The sequence below is a fragment of the Manihot esculenta genome, chromosome 7, assembly GCF_001659605.2.
Source record: "Manihot esculenta cultivar AM560-2 chromosome 7, M.esculenta_v8, whole genome shotgun sequence".
NCBI lineage: Eukaryota > Viridiplantae > Streptophyta > Magnoliopsida > Malpighiales > Euphorbiaceae > Manihot > Manihot esculenta.
Genome location: NC_035167.2, coordinates 6,237,543 through 6,259,980, shown reverse-complemented (window position 1 = coordinate 6,259,980; position 22,438 = coordinate 6,237,543). Strand labels below are relative to the sequence as shown.

The 22,438-nt window shown below is 34.7% G+C and overlaps 2 protein-coding genes and 1 pseudogene across 2 annotated transcripts; all 3 read right to left on the bottom strand.

Moving 5' to 3' along the window:
• Nucleotides 1–3,330: 3,330 nt before the first annotated feature.
• LOC110618736 lies at nucleotides 3,331–4,240 on the bottom strand (annotated as a pseudogene).
• Nucleotides 4,241–5,894: 1,654 nt separating this feature from the next.
• On the bottom strand, nucleotides 5,895–8,063 carry LOC110618916 (receptor-like protein EIX2). The gene has a single exon (XM_021762188.1). It carries the CDS (start codon nucleotides 8,061–8,063, stop codon nucleotides 5,895–5,897), a length of 2,169 nt encoding a protein of 722 aa, XP_021617880.1.
• Nucleotides 8,064–14,004: 5,941 nt separating this feature from the next.
• LOC110618808 lies at nucleotides 14,005–17,779 on the bottom strand. The gene is made up of 3 exons (XM_021762053.2): nucleotides 17,336–17,779; nucleotides 14,405–16,698; nucleotides 14,005–14,250 (listed from the first exon to the last, which is right to left on the bottom strand). The coding sequence occupies exons 1-3, from the start codon at nucleotides 17,523–17,525 to the stop codon at nucleotides 14,176–14,178; spliced, it is 2,559 nt and encodes an 852-aa protein (XP_021617745.1). The 5' UTR covers nucleotides 17,526–17,779; the 3' UTR covers nucleotides 14,005–14,175.
• Nucleotides 17,780–22,438: the final 4,659 nt, after the last annotated feature.

Below are 22,438 nucleotides of genomic sequence, written 5' to 3'. Positions count from 1 at the left end.
AATAAAAATGTGGCTAATTTATGCTTGATCAAGTGGCATGTATAGGGTTGTATGAGTTTTTAAGCAAATGTTATGTTTTTGAACAATGTGGCATGTTTGAAGTGTTGTAGTTGGGGTATTTGTTAGTTTGAGACCTCTAGGTGTGATGTATGATGTGTATGCATGTTGTAGAATAGGTTTATGCATGATTTGAGGTTTTGGGAGGCAAGAGGTTCATTTGAGCCAAGTTTCTGCCCATTTGGGAGAAACCAGGTTCGGCAGCCGAAGGAACTTTCGGCCGCCGAACCCCCTTGTGGAGGCAGCATTCGGCTGCCGAAGCTTGCCCCCGAAAAGAGACTTTCATCTCTGTCTAGGACTTTCGGCCGCCGAAGGTGCCGCCGAACATGCATGAGTTTCGCCTCTGTTTGGGAGTTTCGGCCGCCGAAGGTGCCGCCGAACCTGCCTGACTTTCGGCTCTGGAGGGACTTTCGGCCGCCGAAAGTGCCCTGTCCAGCCATTTCTTGCATGTTTTTATGTAGTTGTTTTATGATGCTTTAGGGGGTTTTTGGGGAGTATATTAGAGTTATGTTTATGTATGTTTGGTCCCTCATTGGAGTCCACCTGTGTAGGTTCGGACCCGAGGACCCCAGCAGTGAGCCAGCTGCTACAGAGTTTGTCAGAGCTAGCCAGAGGTGAGTGGAATAAACTTTAAGTTTTAAAATAAATGAAATATGAATTTCGAGCATGATCCATGCATCACGAATGCCATGAGATATAGTAGGTTGTTTGCATTAGTATTCACGAATATGTTGCATTGCATTTATGATGTTGATGTGGATTGGTTATTGGATGATCCTTTAGTCCTCATATGGCATGATGATGTTATGGCATGATATGGTATGGAAGTCCAGGTTGTACCCATTCTACGTCCCTGGCACGATGTAAGAGAAAGTCCAGGTTGTACCCATTCTACGTCCCTGGCACATTGGTATGTTATGATATGTTATGATAAGAGAAAGACCGGTTGTACCCATTCTACGTCCCAGCACAGTTGGACTATGTAGAGGACTATTGGTGACAATACCATCCGAGATGTGATTTGTTGTGATGTGTTGCATTTCATGAAAAAGCATGAAATTTTAATATATGATTTCACTATTCTGCTCACTGGGCTTTGTAGCTCACCCCTCTCCCCTAACCCCAGATGTGCAGGTACAGGGTAGACCAGGAGGTTAGCCAGAGTTTTGAAGTATGTTTATGTAATAGTTAGATTGTGGACATGACAATTGTACTATGATGTAATGTAAGAGATTACAGTATGTTATGTAATGAGGTATATTGAGGTTATAGATGTGCTTGACCCTATAAGTATTGTAATCCCTTGTTGATGCATGATCGTAGATATTTGATGATACATATGTTAGCCAACTCAATACATGTTATGCCACCCATTGGGGGCATTAATGAGATCCCACAGAGGAGTCAAGATATGATTATGTATATGTTCAGTGCATGCACAGGTTGAGTTTGGCGTATGATAGAAAGTATGAAAGTAAAGTTTTAATTTTTATGTATGTTTGTTGATCATGTATGGGATTAAACAGGTTTCCAGGATGTATGTTTGGCTTGCTACGGGTCCCGGCGGCCTTAAGTCGACCCGGATCCTAGCGCCGGTAGCGGTCCGATTTTCGGGTCGTTACACAAACAATTGGTAAAATAAGCTTCATCCTATTAACCACTACTTTGGTAATTACTTTAAACATATCATTATAAAAATTGATCGGATGAAAATGTTTGAGCGATTCTGATGTTGAAATTTTGGGTATTAATGTAATAAGAATCTTTCCTACTGAAGATGGAAGAGCAGATCCCCATATTATTGCAAGGACCATATTTGTTGGAGAATCCTCCATCACACTCCACGACTTCTGAAAGAAGCCAGCATGAAATCCATCTGAGCTAGGAGTTTTAAAGGGATCCATAGAAAAAAGAGCACACTTAATCTCATTCGGCGTAAAAATCCGTCTCCAAGCTAAAACGCAGAAGATAGGGCCGAAAACTAATGGTCTATAATGGGCAGATAAGTAGTGTATTTCTCAGCTGTAGACAACTCTTTATAGAATCTAAAGGCAAGCAAATTCAACATCTGTGGATTTATACACCAGCAACTGGACCATCTCTTAAAGCAAATACCCACTTTTTTGCACCTTTAATGATCGCACTAGCATGATAATACGATATATTCCTATCACACTCTGTAATTCATTTCTCATGAACTTTCTAAAACCAAATTAATTCTTCCTGGTCCAAAAGAGATTGATACTTAGCATTTAACTTTCGCTCCAATCTAACCAGCCTAGAATGCGGAGAATTACAAAGTGGCCTCTAGGCACCTCTTATATGGGCTAGGAGGCAATATTTGCATTTATATATAGATCCAAAAACCTATGTTTTTCACTTACTAAAGTTATTTTGCATACGTTCTAAAGCGGTAATCAAAGGAATATCTAAACACCAACAATTCAATACAAAAGCATTATAATAAGGATGTTTTTGACACGCAGTCTAGAAACGGAATGGTGTTGCTCGCCCACTATTCACTGAAGTTTCTAATAATAGTAAAAGCAGACAATGGTCAGAGCAAATTTGTGGGAGGTGACACACTCTAGTCGTTGGATATAGAAGTCTCCAAGATGAATTGCACCAAATTCTATCCAATCGGACAGCTCTCACAGTATTATCAGATTTCCCTCACCACCAGGTGAAAGTAGGTTGAAAAAAATCCAAATCAATTAACCCTATATTCGGGATCTAATCTCGAAATTGCAGACACTGTGCAGAAGCCTAAACACTAACATTAGTAGTTTCTGAAGGTTCTAGAAAGTCATTAAAATCACCTCCCAAGACCCAAAGTGGCAATATAAAACATTTGTATTGGAGAGTCTAGGTATTTTAAATTTTCCTATTTGAAGAAGAGAAAGACTATTAAGTATGTTTTTAATAATAGGGCAGAACAAGGAGAAATTATTTAGGGATATAACACTAATTTTAGGGATTATTAAATTTAAGGGATAAATGATGGATAATTTGAGGATTTTTTATATGCTTTCATGACATGGCTTTGCTATTAGTGTATTAACCGTTCAAGGCATAGGGTAAAATTACAAATTTTTCAAAAGTATAGGATAAATTGACGATTGCCCTAATTATTTTGCCAATAAACCTTATTAGAATAAAGTGCAGCTCATTTGCTTGGTGTTGAATTGAAGTTTTTATAGAGAAGACCCACTTAATGTGATGATACGACATGAATATATCGATCTCGATGTTTCGAGATCGATTTCTGCTCTTGTAATTTGTTCTTATTACAGTTTCAAATGTTGTAAAAAATGAGGGCCTTATTTTTACTACAACATGCATATAAAAAGACAGATAAAAACTTAAAAAACTAAATTAGAGGATATACAGCAGATTTAAGGCATAAATAAGTAAAATTATCCATAACAAGTCAACGCCATGTCCAAGTCATAAGATTTGCAATCATTCTTGTTCTGTTCAACTGGTTTTGCAATCTCATCGTCTCAAGCTGATCTTCCATCATCTGATTTGCTCCTTTCCTAATTGGATCCAATCCACCATTTGCTCTTGCTTGCCCACCCACCATTTCCTGTGTCTCTAGCCGCTGATTCTGATCTAATCCTTTCTTTTTCACAGTTCAAATGGCAATCAAACCCACAATCAACACATCTGTACATCCAAAACCGCTTGTCCACTCCACGACCACACACATCACACACAATGGAAACATTATCATCACCAGGAATCTCATAGGTGAGCTTAAGCTCACGAGGGTGTGCATCAACAACGACTGTACGAGCCAAATTAGCTCACGAGGGTGTGCATCAACAACGACTGTACGAGCCAAATTAGCGCACTCGGTATGCAAATCAAACTCACACTGAGCACAGCTAAAGCTGAAGGAGCTTCCAAGGGACTCACATTCATTGCATGAGTAGGACCTATAAGGGTATGTTGGGGTAGGAAGAAGAGTCAGTGGGTGAGAATTGTGAGATGGGTGGTGAAGCCAACGAGGAAGATTGAGGCATTGGTCGTGGAGGAAATATTTGCATGAAAGACAACCATGAAATGATTCACTATTAATGATGAGTCTTTCACAGGCTATGCACTTGATTTCTTCACTTTCTTCATCAAAGTGAAGAGGTATCAAGAGATGTCTATAACTGAAATGTTGATATTCCATCTCTCTTTTTATTTTCTGTCTCTTCATGGTTCGGAGGTTTACAATATTTATAGTGAAGTAGCATGTAGTTTACAACTAAGCAGGCAGTTTACCCTGAAACATTGGTAAAATTTGCAGAATCTGAAAAGATAAGTGAAAAAAAAAATTAAACAAGACCCATTTATTTGTGTTTTGAGTTCGTAGTGAACCAAGTCCCTTTAAGAATTTTTTTGAAACTGAAAAAACTTGCATGCTCTCATTAAGTAAATTCCTCTATAAAAAAAAAAATGGAACCCGTTTGCTTTTGTATTGGATCCATTGTAAATCGAAGTAAGGATTTCTCTAAAATAGAAAAAAATTTGCCTACGCATTCACCATAAATCCAAAAAACAATTAAGATGGTAGGAATGATGAAAGGAATCATTGACTATTATTTTAGAGCTGAAAAATGAAAATATGGGTATAAAATTTAATTCAGATACTGAAAATGATGACACATGATCATGATTTATACCAGAAAATAAAGTTAGCTATTGAAGTTGACACATAACAACTATTCTTTAATTTTATGGTAGATTTGTATCGGACTTAATTTTTACTGCCGATATTTGATAGATACCCACGATAATGTTTTGAAAAGGAAATTTTGAAATGCACGAATTTTAAAAATATGACGAGAGCCGTAAGTCTGTCATAAGATTCGATATGAAAATTTTATCGTTTAAAAGTCAATTTTATATTTTAATTATTTTTTAAAATACTTTTATAATTTTGTATTAATGTTGCTTTCTATTATAAATAGCCTTTGTGGCTATTAAGGAAATACTTTTCGATTTTTAAAGAATTTCAATAAGATTTTTCTATTTCTGATCTATAATTTCTTTTATATCCTTTTAGTTAAGCGGTATTAATTAAAACTACTGAAAAAGTCTAAATAATTTTTTATTATAAGTTCATAGGCAATTATCTTATTCTCTTCCACTAATATATATTAAGTTATAATATATCTTTTTAAAAATACTGCAAAACAGTAAATAAACAGACTTACCTAGGGAATTATTTTAAAGTTACAAAGGACAGATTTGAGACTTTTGCTCTAACACTCTGTTTGGCGTCGATTTTAAAAATAATGTTTAGTTTTGATTAATCATTACCACAACAACAATATGTTACTAAAACAACTAAAAGATATTAAAATAGCTAATAATCTCAAACAGGGCCTAACTCATACCATTAGGGTAAGGCTGCGAGTGCATTCATTGACCTTATTGGCTCCGAAGCTTCCTTGGCAATCTGGCTACTCCAGCTGCTACTTTTAACATGATATAACCAAAGGTGTTATCCAGGAATTGGAAATAGGCACGTCTCCAAGAGGCATTAAGCAGCAAAGGGATCCAAAATCCTAAAAGCACCGTAAAGAAACCAAGCAACATGCTGATATAGAACGGAGATATCTCCAGTTTGTGTCCACTTTCTTCACTATGTAGCTCCATTTTGGGACAGTTTGAAGTTTTATATAATTCACCCACTGAGCAATTCTTTGCAAGGGGAGGCCCGCAGAGATTTTGATTCTCTAGATATGATGTTTCATCAAAATTTGAGAGCTTCATTCCATGAGGGATTGGTCCTGACAGCTTATTATGTGACAAATTTAAATGGGAAAGATTCACTAATCTCAGTATGCTGTCTGGAATGGTGCATGAAAGTTCATTCCAGGACACACATCAAGAGATCCTAGAGCTTCCATTCCACCAATGTTTGGTGGGATAGTTCCTGTTAACCTATTCCTGGACAAGTTCAAGCCAACCAATCCAATTAGTTTCATGACTTGAGGTGGGATTTCTCCAGAAAAATTGTTTGATGAAAGGTCTAGCCGCTTCACAATCGGAAAAACGAGGGGAAAGAGAAGCTGCGTCTTTTTGATTGTCCCATTGGTGAGAGTGCTCAGGCCGTGAGTGTAAGAACAGCCACTGCCTGTCTCTGTCATCGCATATAAAGTGTCAACACATTGAGGAATCTGTCCTGACAGATGATTTGAAGAAAGGTTCAGAAATTTCAAGGCTTTTAGCTGGCATAGCTGCAGGGGAATAAACCCTTCTAGTGCATTTGAATTTAAGCCAAGAACCATCAACAAACATATTTCTCCAATCCATTCTGGTACACCTCCACATAAGTTGTTTAGCCCCAGATGAAGGACTAACAAACTTGTACAACTCTTTAAAGCTGAGGGAATTTCTCCATGAAGACTATTGTTCTCCAATATCAACAATTTAAGTTGAACTAGAGAACCAATTGAGCCAGGTATTTCGCCAGAGAGATTATTGCTAGCTAAGTTTAGTACCTGCAAATCTTGCCCACGAGTCCAGCAATCTGGAATTGGTCCTGACAGAAGATTGTTGGACAAAGCGAGGTAACTAAGCGAATTGTTTTCGCTCATCATCTCACACAAATTGGATATTTCTCCAGAAAATAAATTTCTTGACAGGATCACAACCCTCATTTTGGGAGAGAAAAGAGGAACGGGTCCTGAAAATCTATTCCAAGTCAAATCTATTATTGAGAGCTCACTTTTCAATGACAAATCAGGCACATTTCCTCTGAGGCCATTGAAAGAAAGATTCATGCATCTAACTCCTGGGGAGAGATTCCAAAACCAATTGGGCACAATGTCTGAAATTCCAGAATTTGAGATATCTATGAAAGAGAAACTTTTCTGAGTTCGGAGCCATTTTGGAAATTGCAGTCCAAGATGGCAACAACTTAGACCTACAATCTCCAGCTGAAATGTGGGAATCCAGTTTGAGCTCACATTAAATGCCAACTGGTTTGAAGAAAGCTCTAACACTCTCAAGTTGCTGAGATTTAGTAATTGAACATGGGAGACAGTACCTTCCAAGGAATTCCAAGCAAAGTTCAGGACAATTAATCTTGAAAGTTTTGCCAGGCTTTTTGGTACATGACCTTGGAGATTATTCTCCGAGAAGTCAAGCTCAACTAGAGAAGTCATGTTCCCGAAAGCATCAGGAATCAGACCATGCAATTGATTTCTTCTCAGTTGTAGCTCAACAAGACTGTGGCTAATTTTGAATAACCAACTGGGTATCGAACAGTTGAAACTGTTTAGTGAAAGATCAAGGATCTCAAGGGAAGTGAAATTTACATGGGGCAGAGATTCAGGAAGCTTGTGAAGTTTGCAAGCAAATAATCTCAACTCTCTGAGAAAAGGTAACATATTGATTGCTTCGAGCCAATTGCATGCATTGCTAAGATCTACTTCTCCCAAATCAAGGACTCTCAAGGAAGAAAGACCTCTAACCCAATCAAGATTATTAGACTTGGGAGAAAAACCATTAGCACTCAAGTCAAGCTCGTGCAAGCTAGAAAGATTTCCTAGCTGGTCAGGAATAGTTCCCTTAAATTTGGAATTGGACAAGTTGAGATAATTTAAACTAGAAAGAGAACCAAAGAACTCAGGGATTTGAATTTGGTTGAAATCATTCTGGCTTAGGTCTAGAAAACTCAGATAAGGCAAGTGAAGCAAAGATCTATTTATCTCACCTTGCAATTGTTCAGACACATTTTCTTTGTTTCCCCGGAGATTAAGGGCAATAACATGGCCAGTTTTGTGGTTGCATTCAACTCTTTTCCATTGACAGCAATCCTCTTCTGGTTTCCAAGACGAGAAGTAGCTGAAATGGTTCCTGAATCCTTTCTTGAATCCAAGAAGAGCTTCTCTTTCACTCTCTTTACACTGGACTTCAGGTTCTTGATCGACCAAGTTGTATCCATTGATTTCCATGAATAGAAAGCCATTAAAAATTGCTAGAAGTTGAAGAAATGTCATTCCCACGATCGATAATGGGGTTCTCAGAACTAAGCTCTGGCCTTCACTGGAGCTTCAAATTGCTATAATAGACGACTTCAGTGGCTGAGCTAGACCTTGGGCGTCAATACTAAAAATGACAGTTTTTTCTTTTGATAAAACAAATACAATAAAATAATTTATTTTTTTATAATTAATTACTTATTTTAATTGTTTATATACTGTTTCGTTGCTTATAAATTGGTGAAATTCAGAGATAGGGAATGATCCGTTTAGTATTGCTGTTGGCCTATCTAGTATGTCTATTACAATGTAATTTTTTTAAATATATTAGTTGGTAAATATTAAAAATTGATTTAAAATTATTTTAAATATAATTTAATTATGAGGATATTAAAATAATAAAACATTTAAAATAATTATTTATTTTTTCTTAAAGAGAATTCAGACCACATCTTAGCGAGCAATTTTTCAAATCATGCAAAAATGGAAAAATATTTTTAAAATCAGGCAGTCATATTGCCGAACACGCTTGTTCGACACCATGGGTGTCAAACTCTGCCTTACTGAGCTTGTTCGGCACTTATAGTGCCGAACAAGCTGATCCGTGCCACGGGAGCAGTGTAATACGCACAGAAAACTACGCTCCGTCAGGAAAAGTGGAGCATGACCTGTGTTGTGCAGGTCCTGAAGCATTTGAAATAAACACCCTTCGGCTCTTCCTCTCCTTTTTCCGCATCACCTTCATCCTTCTTCTCATTTTCTCTTCTTCCTCTGCAGCAGTATTTTCTCTCCACCATTTTCTTCTCTTTTCTTCTTCCTCTCTGCAAATTCTCTCCATCTTTGCTCTGCACTCGTCTCCATTTTGCAAATAATATCAGGTTTTTCGTTAAACTTTTCTTTAAATTTAAATGTATTTATAATTTTTAGGTTAAATAAAATTGTTAATATAATTTTGTATGTAATTTTTTTAATTTTAAAAATTTTATTAAAAAATTTGTAAAATATTTAAAAATTAAATTAATTAAAAATGAAATAAAGTAAAAATAAAAATTAGTAATACGCTTTTATTTTTGTAAAGGAATGTGTGGAGAAACTTGTAAAATTTTATTTAAAAAATTTTTATTTTTAAAAAAAATATAATAATTTAAATTTAAATATTATAATAATTTATAAATTTATTATTAATAATTTTATTATTATATTTATTATGATAATATATAAATTGATTTGTGTTAATTATATATTTTGTTTAATTTTTTTGAAATTATTTTTTAATATTTAATAAAATTTAATATGTGTAAATGTAATTATAATTAAAATGATAATAAAATATAATAATTTTGTAAAAATAAAATAATTTAATTTTGTAAAATATTTAATCCGTTGAAATTTTTATTAATTTTTTAAAATTTTATTTTGTATTATAATAATATATAAATTGTGTAGAATTAATTTTATTTTAAATTTAAGTATTTATAAATATTTTGTAATATTTAAAAAAATTTAATATATAAAATGAATAAAAATAAAAATTCAATAAAATATAATAAATTATAAAAAATATAATAATAAAATTTTCTTGAACATGTCATCCGTTTTTTATTTTGTTTTTAATTAATTGAAGTATTTATAAATATTTTGTAAATATGTAATAAGATTTAATATTTTCAAAATTAATATAAATAAAAAGTTAATATAATTTATTAATTTATAAAAAATATAATAATTAAAAATTTCAAAACATGTCATCCGTATTTAAATTTTTTAAATTATTTAAAAATTATTTATTTATTTATTTATTTTTGAAATATTAATATTAAATTTTATTAATTTATTAAATTAAAATATTTAATAAAATTTCATTAAATTAATTAATAAAATTTAATTTTTTTGAAAATATTAAATTAAAATATTTAAAAAAATATTAAATAATTTCTTAAATAATAACACCAATATATTATTAATTTTTTTTTAATGTGGTGTTAGATTTGTTGTTGTTTTTAGATAAAATATTTGTTGTGATTTTTAGATTGAATATTTGTAGTGATTTGTGGATATAATATGTAGTGTGAATCAGTAGTAATTATTTTTTGATATAATATTTTTTAAATATGTATATAATTGTATTGTTAAATTAAGTAGTGTTATTTAGTGAATAATTGGTGTTTGAATATTGTATATAATTTTACATAATTAGGTATGGAGGAAAGACGCAATCGCCGTAATCATCAGGGAAAAAATCAGAACAACTGTGAGTAGGCAGAAGAGCTATTCAGACATCCGTAGAAAGTAAGTTGTCTTTTAGTAATGAAATATGGTATTGCTTAAGGTGTCTCTTATGAAGGGGGTGATTCATTTTGGAAAGAAAGGTAAACTAGCTCCAAGGTACATTCGAAATCTTACAAAAGATTAGAAATGTATCTTATAAGTTAGATTTACATGCTTTCATGGAGAGAATCCATATGATTTTCTATGTTTTTATGTTATGGAAATTTGTGTCAGATCCGAGTAAGATTATTAGTGAACTTGATATGGAGATCCTAGGAAATCTCATCTATGTTGAGCAGCAAGTACAAATCGTAGACACGCAGATTAGAAAGTTGAGGAACAAGGAAATCGCAATGGTGAAAGTTTTATGGAATCACCACAGTATAAAAGAGTGCACCCGAGAGTCGATGCTTAAAGTAAAATGTTAAATGGTTTTATGTGTCTTCGGCTGCCGAACATTAGCTGGCAGACCCAGCTTTATAAAAGGGTCTCAACCCGATATTTTGGGAGAAACTCTTCTCTCTTCTTCCGGGCAGAGGTAGGCCTACGATTCTTTGATGTTCTTACTGAGATTTCTTCAAATCTCTTAGAGAATTCATGAATTTTTATTTTTATTTTGAAGACTTGAGTTCTAGCTCTTAGGACCCTCGGAGCTCATCTCTCCATCTCCTATATCCTCTCATTGCTTGCTGTCATCTTCATATTCTTCAGGAGGTAAGTTCAATCCTTACTCTCTTCAGTTTTCTGAAAGTTTTCAACAAACTTTATAGGTGTTTTAAGGTTGTTAAATGGTTTTATGTGTCTTCGGCCGACGAACATTAGCTGGCAGACCCAGCTATACCCAGCTATATAAAAGGGTCTTAGCCCGATATTTTGGGAGAAACTCTTCTCTCTTCTTCCGGGCAGAGGTAGGCCTGCGATTCTTCGATGTTCTTACTGAGACTTTTTCAAATCTCTTAGAGAATTCATGAATTCTTATTTTTATTTTGAAGACTTGAGTTCTAGCTCTTAGGACGAGCTCATCTCTCCATCTCCTAAATCCTCCCATTGCTTGCTATCATCTTCATATTCTTCAGAAGGTAAGTTCAATCCTTTCTTTAGTTTTCTGAAAGTTTTCAACAAACTTTATAGGTGTTTAAAGGGTTATCAATGCATGCAAGTTGGTTATTTTAAGTTGAAAAGTTTGAATGAGTATGGTTGTTTTAAGCTTATGCATATATGTTTGGAAATCGTTTTGGGGTTGCATGTTTAGGGCAGAATCGAGTTCTACCTTGCTGGAGAACCTAGGTTCGGCCGCCGAACCTGTCTGTGGAGACGGTTTTTTTTTAGGCTGCCGAATCTGCCCCGAAGGTTTTGACCTTCGAATCTGTGAGAAACCTTCGGCCGTCGAACCTGCAGCTGAAAGTCCTCTGCCCAGCCTTTCCCAGCTCGTTTCCTACGTGTGTTCTTGTATGTTTATAGGAGTTTCTTAGGGGGTTGTTTTAAGCGTTGTAAAAGTTATGTTTGGTCCCTCATTAGTCCGTCCGTGTAGGATCGAACTTGGGAGACCGTAGAGGCTTACAGTGAGATAACTGCTTCAGTATTAGGCATGCGTTAGCCAGAAGTGAGTAGAACGAATGCCATGTATATGTAATTAGGTTGTCTTGCATTAGAATTCACGAATATGATGCATTGCACAATTTATTGTTGTTGTGGATAGATATTGGAAGTCCTCGAGTATGTTATGATGGATATGAAAGTCCAAGCCGAGACCCATTCTACGCCCCTAGCAACGTCCAAGACTAGACCATCTACGCCCCTGGCACTATGGATATGTTATGTTATGTTTAAGAGGAAGTCCTGAGACTCCCGTCATGGACCCACTAGCACTATGGATATATTATGTTATGTTTAAAAGAAAGTCTTGAGAAGCACCCGTCGTGGACCGGGCACTATTGAAATCTATCAAGGGTTACTGGTGACAAGTTGGAATCTGTCAAAGGTTACTGGTGACAAGTCCATCTTGATGTCAATTGCTTGTATTGTAACACATTCATATGATCATATGTTTTATTGAACTGTTTTTTTATGTTCTGCCCATTAGACACTTGTAGTTTATCCCTTTCCCTAATCTCAGGTTTGCAGGATCAGAGTTAACTCAAAAAGTTAGTTGAACTACTGGTATAGTCTGTTGTAATACAACTATGGACATGTATTAAATTGTGGATTATAATTGTGTTTTGCCCTAGTGTTTCCTTATAGTAAGCTTCATATGATCCTTTTTATGTAAAAGTTTTTAAGTATATGTTAGTTATGTTTGAACCAAGTTTGAGGCATGTTAACCGTAATGGAGCATTTGATGAGAGTTCTAATATGGGTTTTATGTTCTTAGATATGATGCATGCACAAGTCGAGTCTTGGTTCATGTAATGATTTTGTTTTTATTGTTCGTGTGAGATTATATTAGCTGTAACAGAATATGTAGTAGACTTGCTACAGGTTTCGGCAACTTTAAGTCGATCTGAACCCTAGCGCCAATAGCGGTAGCGTTACATCCATTTTGGAAGCCACATTTGCAAAACAACCTCAATCTCTTCAACACTCTCTGCATACAGTTCACATAAATGGCTACTCATGCAAGAAAAGATAGATAAAAGATTGTTAAGAAGAGTACCAGAGAACTCTGCTTACTTGCTTATCCTCGACATACAACTCTGTCAATTTCAGATAGCCCCAGGTTGCAGAAGTTCGCCAACAATTCTATCAGGCTTCTCTCTGTCTCTAATATTCTTGAATGAAGCTCTCCCATCATATATGCTTGTAATCCATTTCCAAAGATCAATAGAAAACAGGATGAGTTAAATGCTTGTCAAGTGAGTTTTAGTACTTAGGCAGCTTCACCATATATTGCTAGTCAAAAAGAACTGCAAAAATAATCCTTCAACCCTTGCATCAGACAAAATTAGTTTAAAAACAATCAAACTATGAGTTAAAGGTTTTAGTGAAATGCAGAATAACTCCACAAGTATCATTCTTCCCTTTTTTTTCTTCTCTTAAATACTTCCTCTCTAAATGGTTTAGAAAGAAAAGGATGAAGTCAGTAGCCATAATCAACTTGTCAAAAGCCCTCGGGTAATCAAGTCCCTCTTTGACCTTTAGACCAACAATTTTCAAATAATTGTTCTACTAGGCGTATAGATGCCAAATAAAAATAGATCAATAGGCTATACCAGTAGGAATATTCAATTGCCAAGATGAACACCTTGAAAAACAGTGGATAAGAAGAGAAAAGAGCAACATCAAAAACTGTTAAGAGAACGAGATTTGGAAGCAGGAATCACTACTTCAAGGTCCTAAACATGGTCAGTTTCTATCTCTGGAACAGTAGTCATGTCATCTAGTCCATATGCAGCCTTTAAGCTGTACTGGTTTTCAGGAAATGAAAAAATTGGTTAGGAATAGAAAACTGACAACTCAAGTCCTTTATCAGTAGAAAGCTCAGTTGTTTGAAACAAAATGATATATCAGCGAATGCAGCAATCATTGGCATAATCCATTTTTTAATTCAGTATGCAGGAATAATTTTAGTTTTTTTAACATGTGTTAGACTCTCTTGCAAGATTATCATTAGACTACATTTTATATACTAATGAAAATTACTATTATTTTGGTTTGAATAAGAAAAGAAAAGCTACAAACTCTGAATTCATACTGGAACTTCACACTGTGAAGCAATTCCATGAAAAAGAATGCAAGGTACAGAGAAAGGCACAATAGTTAGATGCCTATAAAATTAGTTCAAAGCAATCTTCTGTATTAGAAAGCAATTTAAAACTGCACAATATGGTACATAGCATCACTCAAAAGAACTTATCCATTTGTGTCATGAAGAAGTGACATGGTTTCTGATTCTGCTTGAGCGCCTAACTGGAGTAAACAACTCTTCTTCTCCATTTCCCTTGATAACCAAAACAAGAAATCAGTAAAAGAAGAAAAAAAAGAAATATATAAATTTGAAAGAAAATATGGTTATTTCTTATTAATGTGGTATCGATGTGATTTTTGTTATAATTGCAGACATTTGCCTTAATAATAAATGTATAGATACTTACGTTTTTGCTGAGAATTTTCTCATATGTGGTAAAACTTCCATAAGACTGTGACTCTGTAGAGTAGTCAGATGACGCTAGAGATTCTCTCCTGGAGTTCCTTCGAGGCTTCCTTCCCTGGCCCTGAGCTTCTCTTGTCCCTTTATTTCCTTCCTTTCTATAAGAGGAGCCATGCTCGAAACTGCTCATTTCTGATGGATATGACTCTCCAACTGTTTCAACATCTGTCAGGGGACTGTAATCCAGTTTCTTGGTCAGTGGCGCTTGATCCATTGCAATTGCAACATTTGGTTTTGTGGATGCTTTATTATTCGTATGAATGAAAGCAAAAACAGCGAGTAGACCCAAAACAAGCAAGGAAATTCCCATCACTATCTGAGATGAAAAGAGGTTCTTACTTCTATGAATTTCCAAGTCCACTGATTCTGAACTCTCTGGATTCTTCTTTCCAGAATTTGAATCTAAGCTTTCAGGTATATTTCCTGCAATGGAGAAGTCAGTTGCAGCTGAACTCTTGTCATTTTCGGCTGGAGGTTGTATGCAAAAAGAGTCTTCTGTTTGAATTTCAGCAGCCTGTGGGATTGGAACTAGCAGGTTTTTATCTGTGTTACTTTGCAGCTCACCAATGCTGCCACTTTTTTGAGTCACCTCTGTAGGTGTACTATCAGGTTCAATCACCTCAGCCTGCAGAGTCATATTTATTCCTTCAGATTCCAGAACAATATCGTTCCCTGGAACCTCAACATTGTCAGGGATGTCATGTGCTGCGATCACTTCTTTATCTTCATATTCTTGGTCATTCTTTTCTTCTTCTACAGCTTCTTCAATATTTTCATCAGTTTCCTTCTCATCATCTTCAATTAGTTGATCCTCCTTTTCCTCCAACCATTTAATATCAATCTCTCCCTCCCTTGTCAGCCTTAACTCATTTCTTTCGTACTTCACTGCTGCACCAAAAGGACTGTGATCCCCTAAAATGTGATTATCAGCTGAACCATCCTCTAGCAAAGTGGTCAAGTTGGCAAACTGTAATGGACCAGGATTGAGCCATTCTTTGAAGTTGACGATCAGATTATGAAAATAAGAGAGAGAATCATATATCCATTGCTGAAACTTATGAGCTAGACCTTCCAAATTGGTTCTGATGAACTTTGAGATTTCAGGTGGCACATATGGATTAGGGAAGCTTAAATTATTGAGCACAGGTGGATCCATAACTGGTGAATTAGTGACCGAGGCCCATAAGCAAGCAATAGCCAGGATTAAAAGCAAAGCATTGAACTTTGTTTTTGTAAAGAAATTTGGCTTAAGGAACCTTTTTGCTTCAGCGGCCCCCTCAGATGCACTCAATGGATTTGGTACAGACACAAGCAGCTCTTCTTCTTCTTCTTTGTACATCACATCACCTGACAAAGCATCTTCAGATTCTTTCTGTGAATCATCAGACAGGGTTTCTTCTTCAGTAACATCAGTATCTGAAGTTTCAGAGGCAGAACTCTCCTCAAGCTGATTGCTATCTCTTTCTCTGTTAAGATACATTTGGACTCTTGGGTTAGGCTTATAATGAAGAAACCGAGGCCTGGGCGAGAGGTAATTGGTTTTGGGATCATATGGAGGCATTGATGGATCCGCATCAAGAGGTGCCAAAGAACAAGAAGCCCTTGGACTAATCTTAAAACTTGGATCAAGGTTAACACAACCCTTTTCTAGATTTGCACTTTCTGATAACAAGTCCCAGTCATCTGTAGTACTTGAACGTACCACAGAATCAAAATCCTCGCTTTTTGTTAAGTTGTCTTTGTCATCCAAATAAGTAATTGTTGGGACAAGTGACACCACCTCCTTCTTCCAACCCTTTTCCAAAGTTGCACTTTCTGGCAATTCCCAATCAACTTTTATACTTGAATGTACCAAAGAATCAAAATCTTCATTGCTTTGTGAGGTGTCCTTATCCCCCAAATAAGTGATTGTTGGATCAAATGGGCCCTTCTTCTGATTCAAACCCTTTTCAGGCTTCCAATCCGAATCTTCCTTCTGAAGGTTTTTACAATCAGTGAATGAAACAGAAGTACAAGTTGGCTCATTCCTCTCAGTTAGTATTTTCTTTCTTGGGGATGCATTGATTTTTGAGGTTGCAGAGATTGTTGGTGACATGAAGTTCTTTGTACCCTTTGTAGAAGCTGGTGATCGAGCTATGGCCTGCTTCAAATCTTGATCTTTACTGTTTTCTTTGTCCTCAGAATCATGCAATGAGACAACTACATTTTCTTTAAAAATAGAGCTTCTTCGCAGATGATCTGTCACTCAACAAAATAAGAGCAATACTAATCAGAACCAGGAAGCCAAACTAGGCTACGCTATTTGATTGCTATGGAAAAGTGAAAATTTTACAAAACTATGTCAAACTTATATACTAGACAAGCTCAAGTCCAAACATACCTAGTCTTTTCTTTCTGAGTTGCCGTTTGTTTCAAAATAAAATATTTGCTGATAAAATTTTCCCAAGAAAATGAAGATCCACTCTCAGGATGTTGTTTTGCACGAAATAGAAAACCGACAAATAATAAATATGCATCAATTTTCCTATCCTTTCCCATATGATGAACCCAAACAGGAAATCCAAGAGCACCCATACTGATCCTGGCATAAACCTTGCCTGGATACCCGAAAACCGATTTTCCCAAAAAAGTCGAAACGATAAGACTTCTCCCGGCAGAAAAATGAATAAACCCATGCCAAGACACATGTCCCCACAAAAATCAAAAGGATAATTAGATGAAACCCACATGCTAAAGTTTCTAGTTAACTGGAATTATTACTTCCTATGAAACCTAAAAACGAATACCCATTAAGTTTTTCTCTCCATCCCGTAATTTCTTCCAATTTCTCATCAACCAAACAGAAAAGAACAAAAAAGAAAGAAAAGAAACAAACCTGCCGGACTATTAGCAGGAGTATTTGGGATAAAGCCGGGCCTTTGACTCGTAATAATAGAAGGCTTCGTAAATGTGCTTCCGCAAGAACTCCTCCTAATTGGGTTGTTAACCTCTGTGTTTCTTGGATTAGAAGGCCTACTAGGTATTTGAGAGAAAGAAGTGGGGTTTTTGCTCGGAGGTTCAGCCATGGATAATGGATTTTGTTTATTAGTATGAAGATGATAATTGTTTAAAGAATTAAACAATGAAGACTTTAAATGGTAAGGTGATGAAATGGCAGAATCTGGGAAGATTTTATTAGGAAGGAGATAGAGGACTGTTTAGAGAAAGAACTGGAAATGGTAACGGCTAGTTTTGGAAATGAATTGCGGCCCTGCGGGGATTTCATTAGTTGTGGTGGGTTTTGGACCGTTGAAGGAAGAGGATTTGAATAGTGAAGAAGTGCAGGAGCCGTTAGATTATGTGCGCTTGGTTGTTTAAGATTTGGCAGAGAGAGAGAGAAACAGTGACGATACGACCGTTGATAAACGGGATTTATTTAATAATTTATTTTAATTTTCCTTCCTTTTTAAACTTTGTCCTTGGTTTGATTGCATAATGATGAGATTTTATTTTTTATTTAAAATATTATTTTAACAAAAAAATATGAATATTATGAAATGAGCGATGATAACAATTAAATTATATGATTCAAAAAAAAAAAAACAATTAAATTATAATTCAGCATATTTATGAATTTTACTATTTTCTATAATTAAACTATTGTAATATATAATCTATATTATATATATTAAAAATTTTATATTCTTAATATTATAATAAAATCATATTATCAATTTTTATTAATTGTATAATAATCCATGAGTTGCATGATATATATTTAGATTATAAATAATATGTTAGTCATATGCATATACTCAATATGAACATATCCTATCATTTAAATTTATGTATTTAAAAAATATATAAATATATTTTAATAATTAAATATATTTTTATAATTTTAAATTTTTAATATTATATATAACTTTATCCATTTTTTTATTTAAACTGAATACTACCGATCCAACACGGTAAATCCCTACAAAATTAACATATAATTAATGTTGTGTTTAGGTGAGTCGATCGTAAAATCAGTCTTGTTTGATTTTTATTGATTTGTATTCTATAATAACTTCTTAAATTTAAACCTCTGCGTATATATAAGAATGTCATTCAGTTGGGACGAAGAAAGAGCCAAAACCAAATTTGATTTTGTAGATGGATCCATCCCTCGTCCATCAACTAGTTGAAGGAAGAGCCAGCATGAATCAAATGCAACTCAATGGTTCTCTCTTGGATCTTTAATTCTCTACATCCTGCGCTGCATGGCAGTGTACATTTTTTTATGACTGCAAAAGAATTATGAAAGATTTGCAGGAACAATTCTCACAAGGTAATGTGCTGTAGCAAGGCATGAGTGTTTCTACCTACTGCACCAAGTTAAAGAGCATTTGGGATGAACTCAGCACTTATTCACATATCCCACCACGAAGTTGTGGTTCCATAAAGGCACTTGCTGCAAAAAGAGAAAAAAGAGGAAAGAGCACCAATTTTTAATGGGTTTAAATAAAATTTCCCAAATCTTGAATATCGATCCTTGCTTTAAGCTCCATGGCTATCCAAAATGGTGAGACAAAGGAAAGAATTCAACAAAACCAAAAATAGCCAACAATGCGCAGCACATGGCATTCAGGAGTGAATTATGAGATGACCTTTATTATTTCGGGCAACTAGAGTTCTTGTTGCAGCTACCAACATCACCTCTAATTTGAATATTACTTTATAGTATCCACGCCTAGGATATTTGTCTTTTGATAGGCTCTCCCTTCTTAAATAATTGGGTTTTTTTTTTCATCAAAGTTCTTTAATAAGTGTTGTGTTCCTTGTCATTGTGCCTTACGGGACCTAAAATAATCATAATCTTCAATCATATTGTCAGCAACATGGAATTTTAACTCCATTCTTTTTTGTTTCTACATTGTAAAGCATACAAGGTCTCTATGATTTACGTGCATAAAGTTTTTACCTCTAGAGATGTTGTGTCTATAAGGGCATTTTTCCTTTTTGTAGCAAAATTTTATCTCTATATAAGCCTCCTTCTGTGCCCACCAATATTCTCATTCCTTTACTACATTAGCCTCCTTTTATTAATATTGCACCCATTATCTCAAAACATCTTTATGTAACTTAGTGATTCTTGTTTCATGGGTAAAATGACCAAAAAACTTTTTAAATCAAAAGCTAACGGTCACAGAATCATTGGCTCTTATACAGATGTATGCAGATGAATGACTACCCAAGCCATAGATAGGTACACATATTTCATTACATTTACTGATAACTATACTAGATATGGTTATGTGTATTCAATGAAATACAAATCTGAATCATTTGAAAAGTTCAATCACAGAATCATTGGCTCTTATGCAGATGTATGCGGATGAATGACTACCCAAGCCATAGATAGGTACATATATTTCATTACATTTACTGATAACTATACTAGATATGATTATGTGTATTCAATGAAATACAAATCTGAATCATTTGAAAAGTTCAAAGAATTCAAATATGAAGTTGAAAAACATATGGACAAAAGTATTAAATCACTTGGATCTGATCGAGGTGGTGAATATTTGAGTCAAGAGTTATGTAATTATCTAACAAAGAATGAGATTCTCTCACAATGGACTCCACTTGGAACACCACAACACAATGGAGTTTCAGAAAGGAGAAACCGTACATTATTATATATGGTACGGTCCACGATGAATTTTGCAAACTTACCTCCATCCCTTCGGGGATATGCCTTATAAACTGCGATATACCTTCTAGAGTTCCATCCAAATCTGTTGATAAAACCCATATGAGATGTAGACTAATAAAAAGCTACTATTATCACACATTAAGATTTGGAGATGTGATGCTTATGTGAAGCGTCTGGTATCTGATAAGTTGAGAGCTAAGTCAGATAAATGTAAGTTTGTAGGATATCCAAAAAAAACTATTGGATATTACTTCTATCATCCCATTAAGAAAAATGTGTTTATTAAACATTTCTTTTGAAAGAAGCAGTGGGAGTCAAATATAACTTAAAGAAGTTCAAAAACCATATACATACATTCAAATGGAACCAGAACTAGAGACAGTAACGTCTGTTGTGGAAATATAAGTTAAAACACTACCACGAAGATCTGTTAGGATAAGTCATGCTCCAATAAGGTTAGACCTTCTTGTGGAGACTCATAACAATATTTTTACTCATACCTAATGAGCCTAACAGCTATGGAGAAGTAATGTCTAACATTGATTCTTCAAATTGGCTTGAAACAATGAAATTTGAAATGGATTTCATGTTCACCAACCAAATATAGACTTTGATTGATGCACCTAAAGGAACAAAACCCATTGGGTGCAAGTGAGGTTTCAATACACCTATTAATAAAATAAGCACCTATATTTTAGTTATAAATATCTCATATATCTCATCCTATGAAATCAATTGCTTCCTCTAAAAAGGAAAGAATATAATATGTACTAGTCTCAATTCCTCTAATCATTGTCCAATCATGATAAAAACATCAACAGGAACATTTGGAGACGTTACTTAAATACAATAAGAATCTCACAATTATAACCACATTATAATTTACTTTTTTTACAATAATATAGTCTTACGGACTTTATTTTTATTCGAAGTTCAATTAAATTAACATTAAAGATAAATAACTGGCTTTATAAAATTGTATTTAAATGCTTAAAATACATGAAGAATAATATCAAGCTATAATTAACAGATTGGTTGTAGGACATATTACTAACAACTACACCAAGACTTTTAGTCTGGTGGAAAAACTCACCACTGTGCAAACTTTATTGGCAATTGCTGTTACTAAATCCTGGGAATTACACTAGCTCGATATTCATAATGCTTTCTTGCATGAAGACCTCAACGATGAAGTATACATGAAACCACTCTCTAGTTATTTATCCTCAAATGACAAGTGTGTATGTTGTCTTCACAAATCTATTTATGGGCTGAAGCAGGCATCTTGTTAATGGTTCGCTAAATTTTCTAATGCCATCCTTTAATATGGATTCATTTAATCAAAGACAGATACTTCACTTTTCATTCATTGCAAAGGTACTTCATTCATTGTATTGCTTGTGTATGTGGACAATGTCATTATTACTAGTACCAATAGTGTGCATACTCAAACGCTTAAGGATTATCTCAATGCTTGGTTTCACATCAAATATCTTAGTGCTCTTAAATATTTCCTCAGCTTAGAAGTGGCATATACTCCTGATGGCGTAGTTTTATCTCAATGTAAATATGCATTAGACATTTTGAGAGAAGTAGGTCTCCTTAGTAGTTTTACCATTTCCTATGGAGCAGAATCATAAACACATCTTGGATGATAATGCTTTTCTTGATAATCCTAGTGCCTATCGATGTCTTGTTAGGCGATTAATCTACTTGACAATCACTTTACCTTAAATATAGTACTTGGTTCATATCCTTTTTCGTTTATGCACTAGCCTCATTATGGCTATTGGGCAGTAGCTTTTTGTGTTTTGAAATACCTAAAATCTGCTTCTGTCAAGGTTTTTTTCTTTCATCCAAAAGTGATCTTCAGCTTCTCAAATGAGACTCAAATTAGGCTGGTTGTCCCATTGCAAGTCTCTCTTACTGATTACTTCATTCTTTTGGTCCCTCTCCCATCTTTTATAAGATAAAGAAACAAACTACTGTCTCCTGCTCATCATCTGGAGTTGAATATTGACCCATGGCAGCCCATCATTGCATTCATAATCTCCATCCTCCAACTTCAGGGAGCGTATTAGCAAGTAATTAGTTGTAAATATTTATGTACTATATTTAGCATCCTAAAATTAAGCATAGATTGATTAGCACCCTAAAATTAGTTATAGATTTCTATTGATTTATATCTTATAATAGCTTCCAAGTTTTAAGCCTCTTCTTTTATATAAGACGTGATTCAATTGTAATGAAATATATGCAACAACTCTCCTTTTATCTTTTGACATCTTTTGT

Bases quoted from the DNA above. Each gene is read 5' to 3' on its own strand.
- LOC110618916 (XM_021762188.1), bottom strand. From the start codon at position 8,063: ATGACATTTCTTCAACTTCTAGCAATTTTTAATGGCTTTCTATTCATG.
- LOC110618808 (XM_021762053.2), bottom strand. From the start codon at position 17,525: ATGGCTGAACCTCCGAGCAAAAACCCCACTTCTTTCTCTCAAATACCT. The intron at 16,699-17,335 runs GTTTGTTTCTTT...GTTGAGTGACAG, and splicing joins TCCTGCTAATAGTCCGGCAG to ATCATCTGCGAAGAAGCTCT. The intron at 14,251-14,404 runs GTAAGTATCTAT...TTGGTTATCAAG, and splicing joins AGAAAATTCTCAGCAAAAAC to GGAAATGGAGAAGAAGAGTT.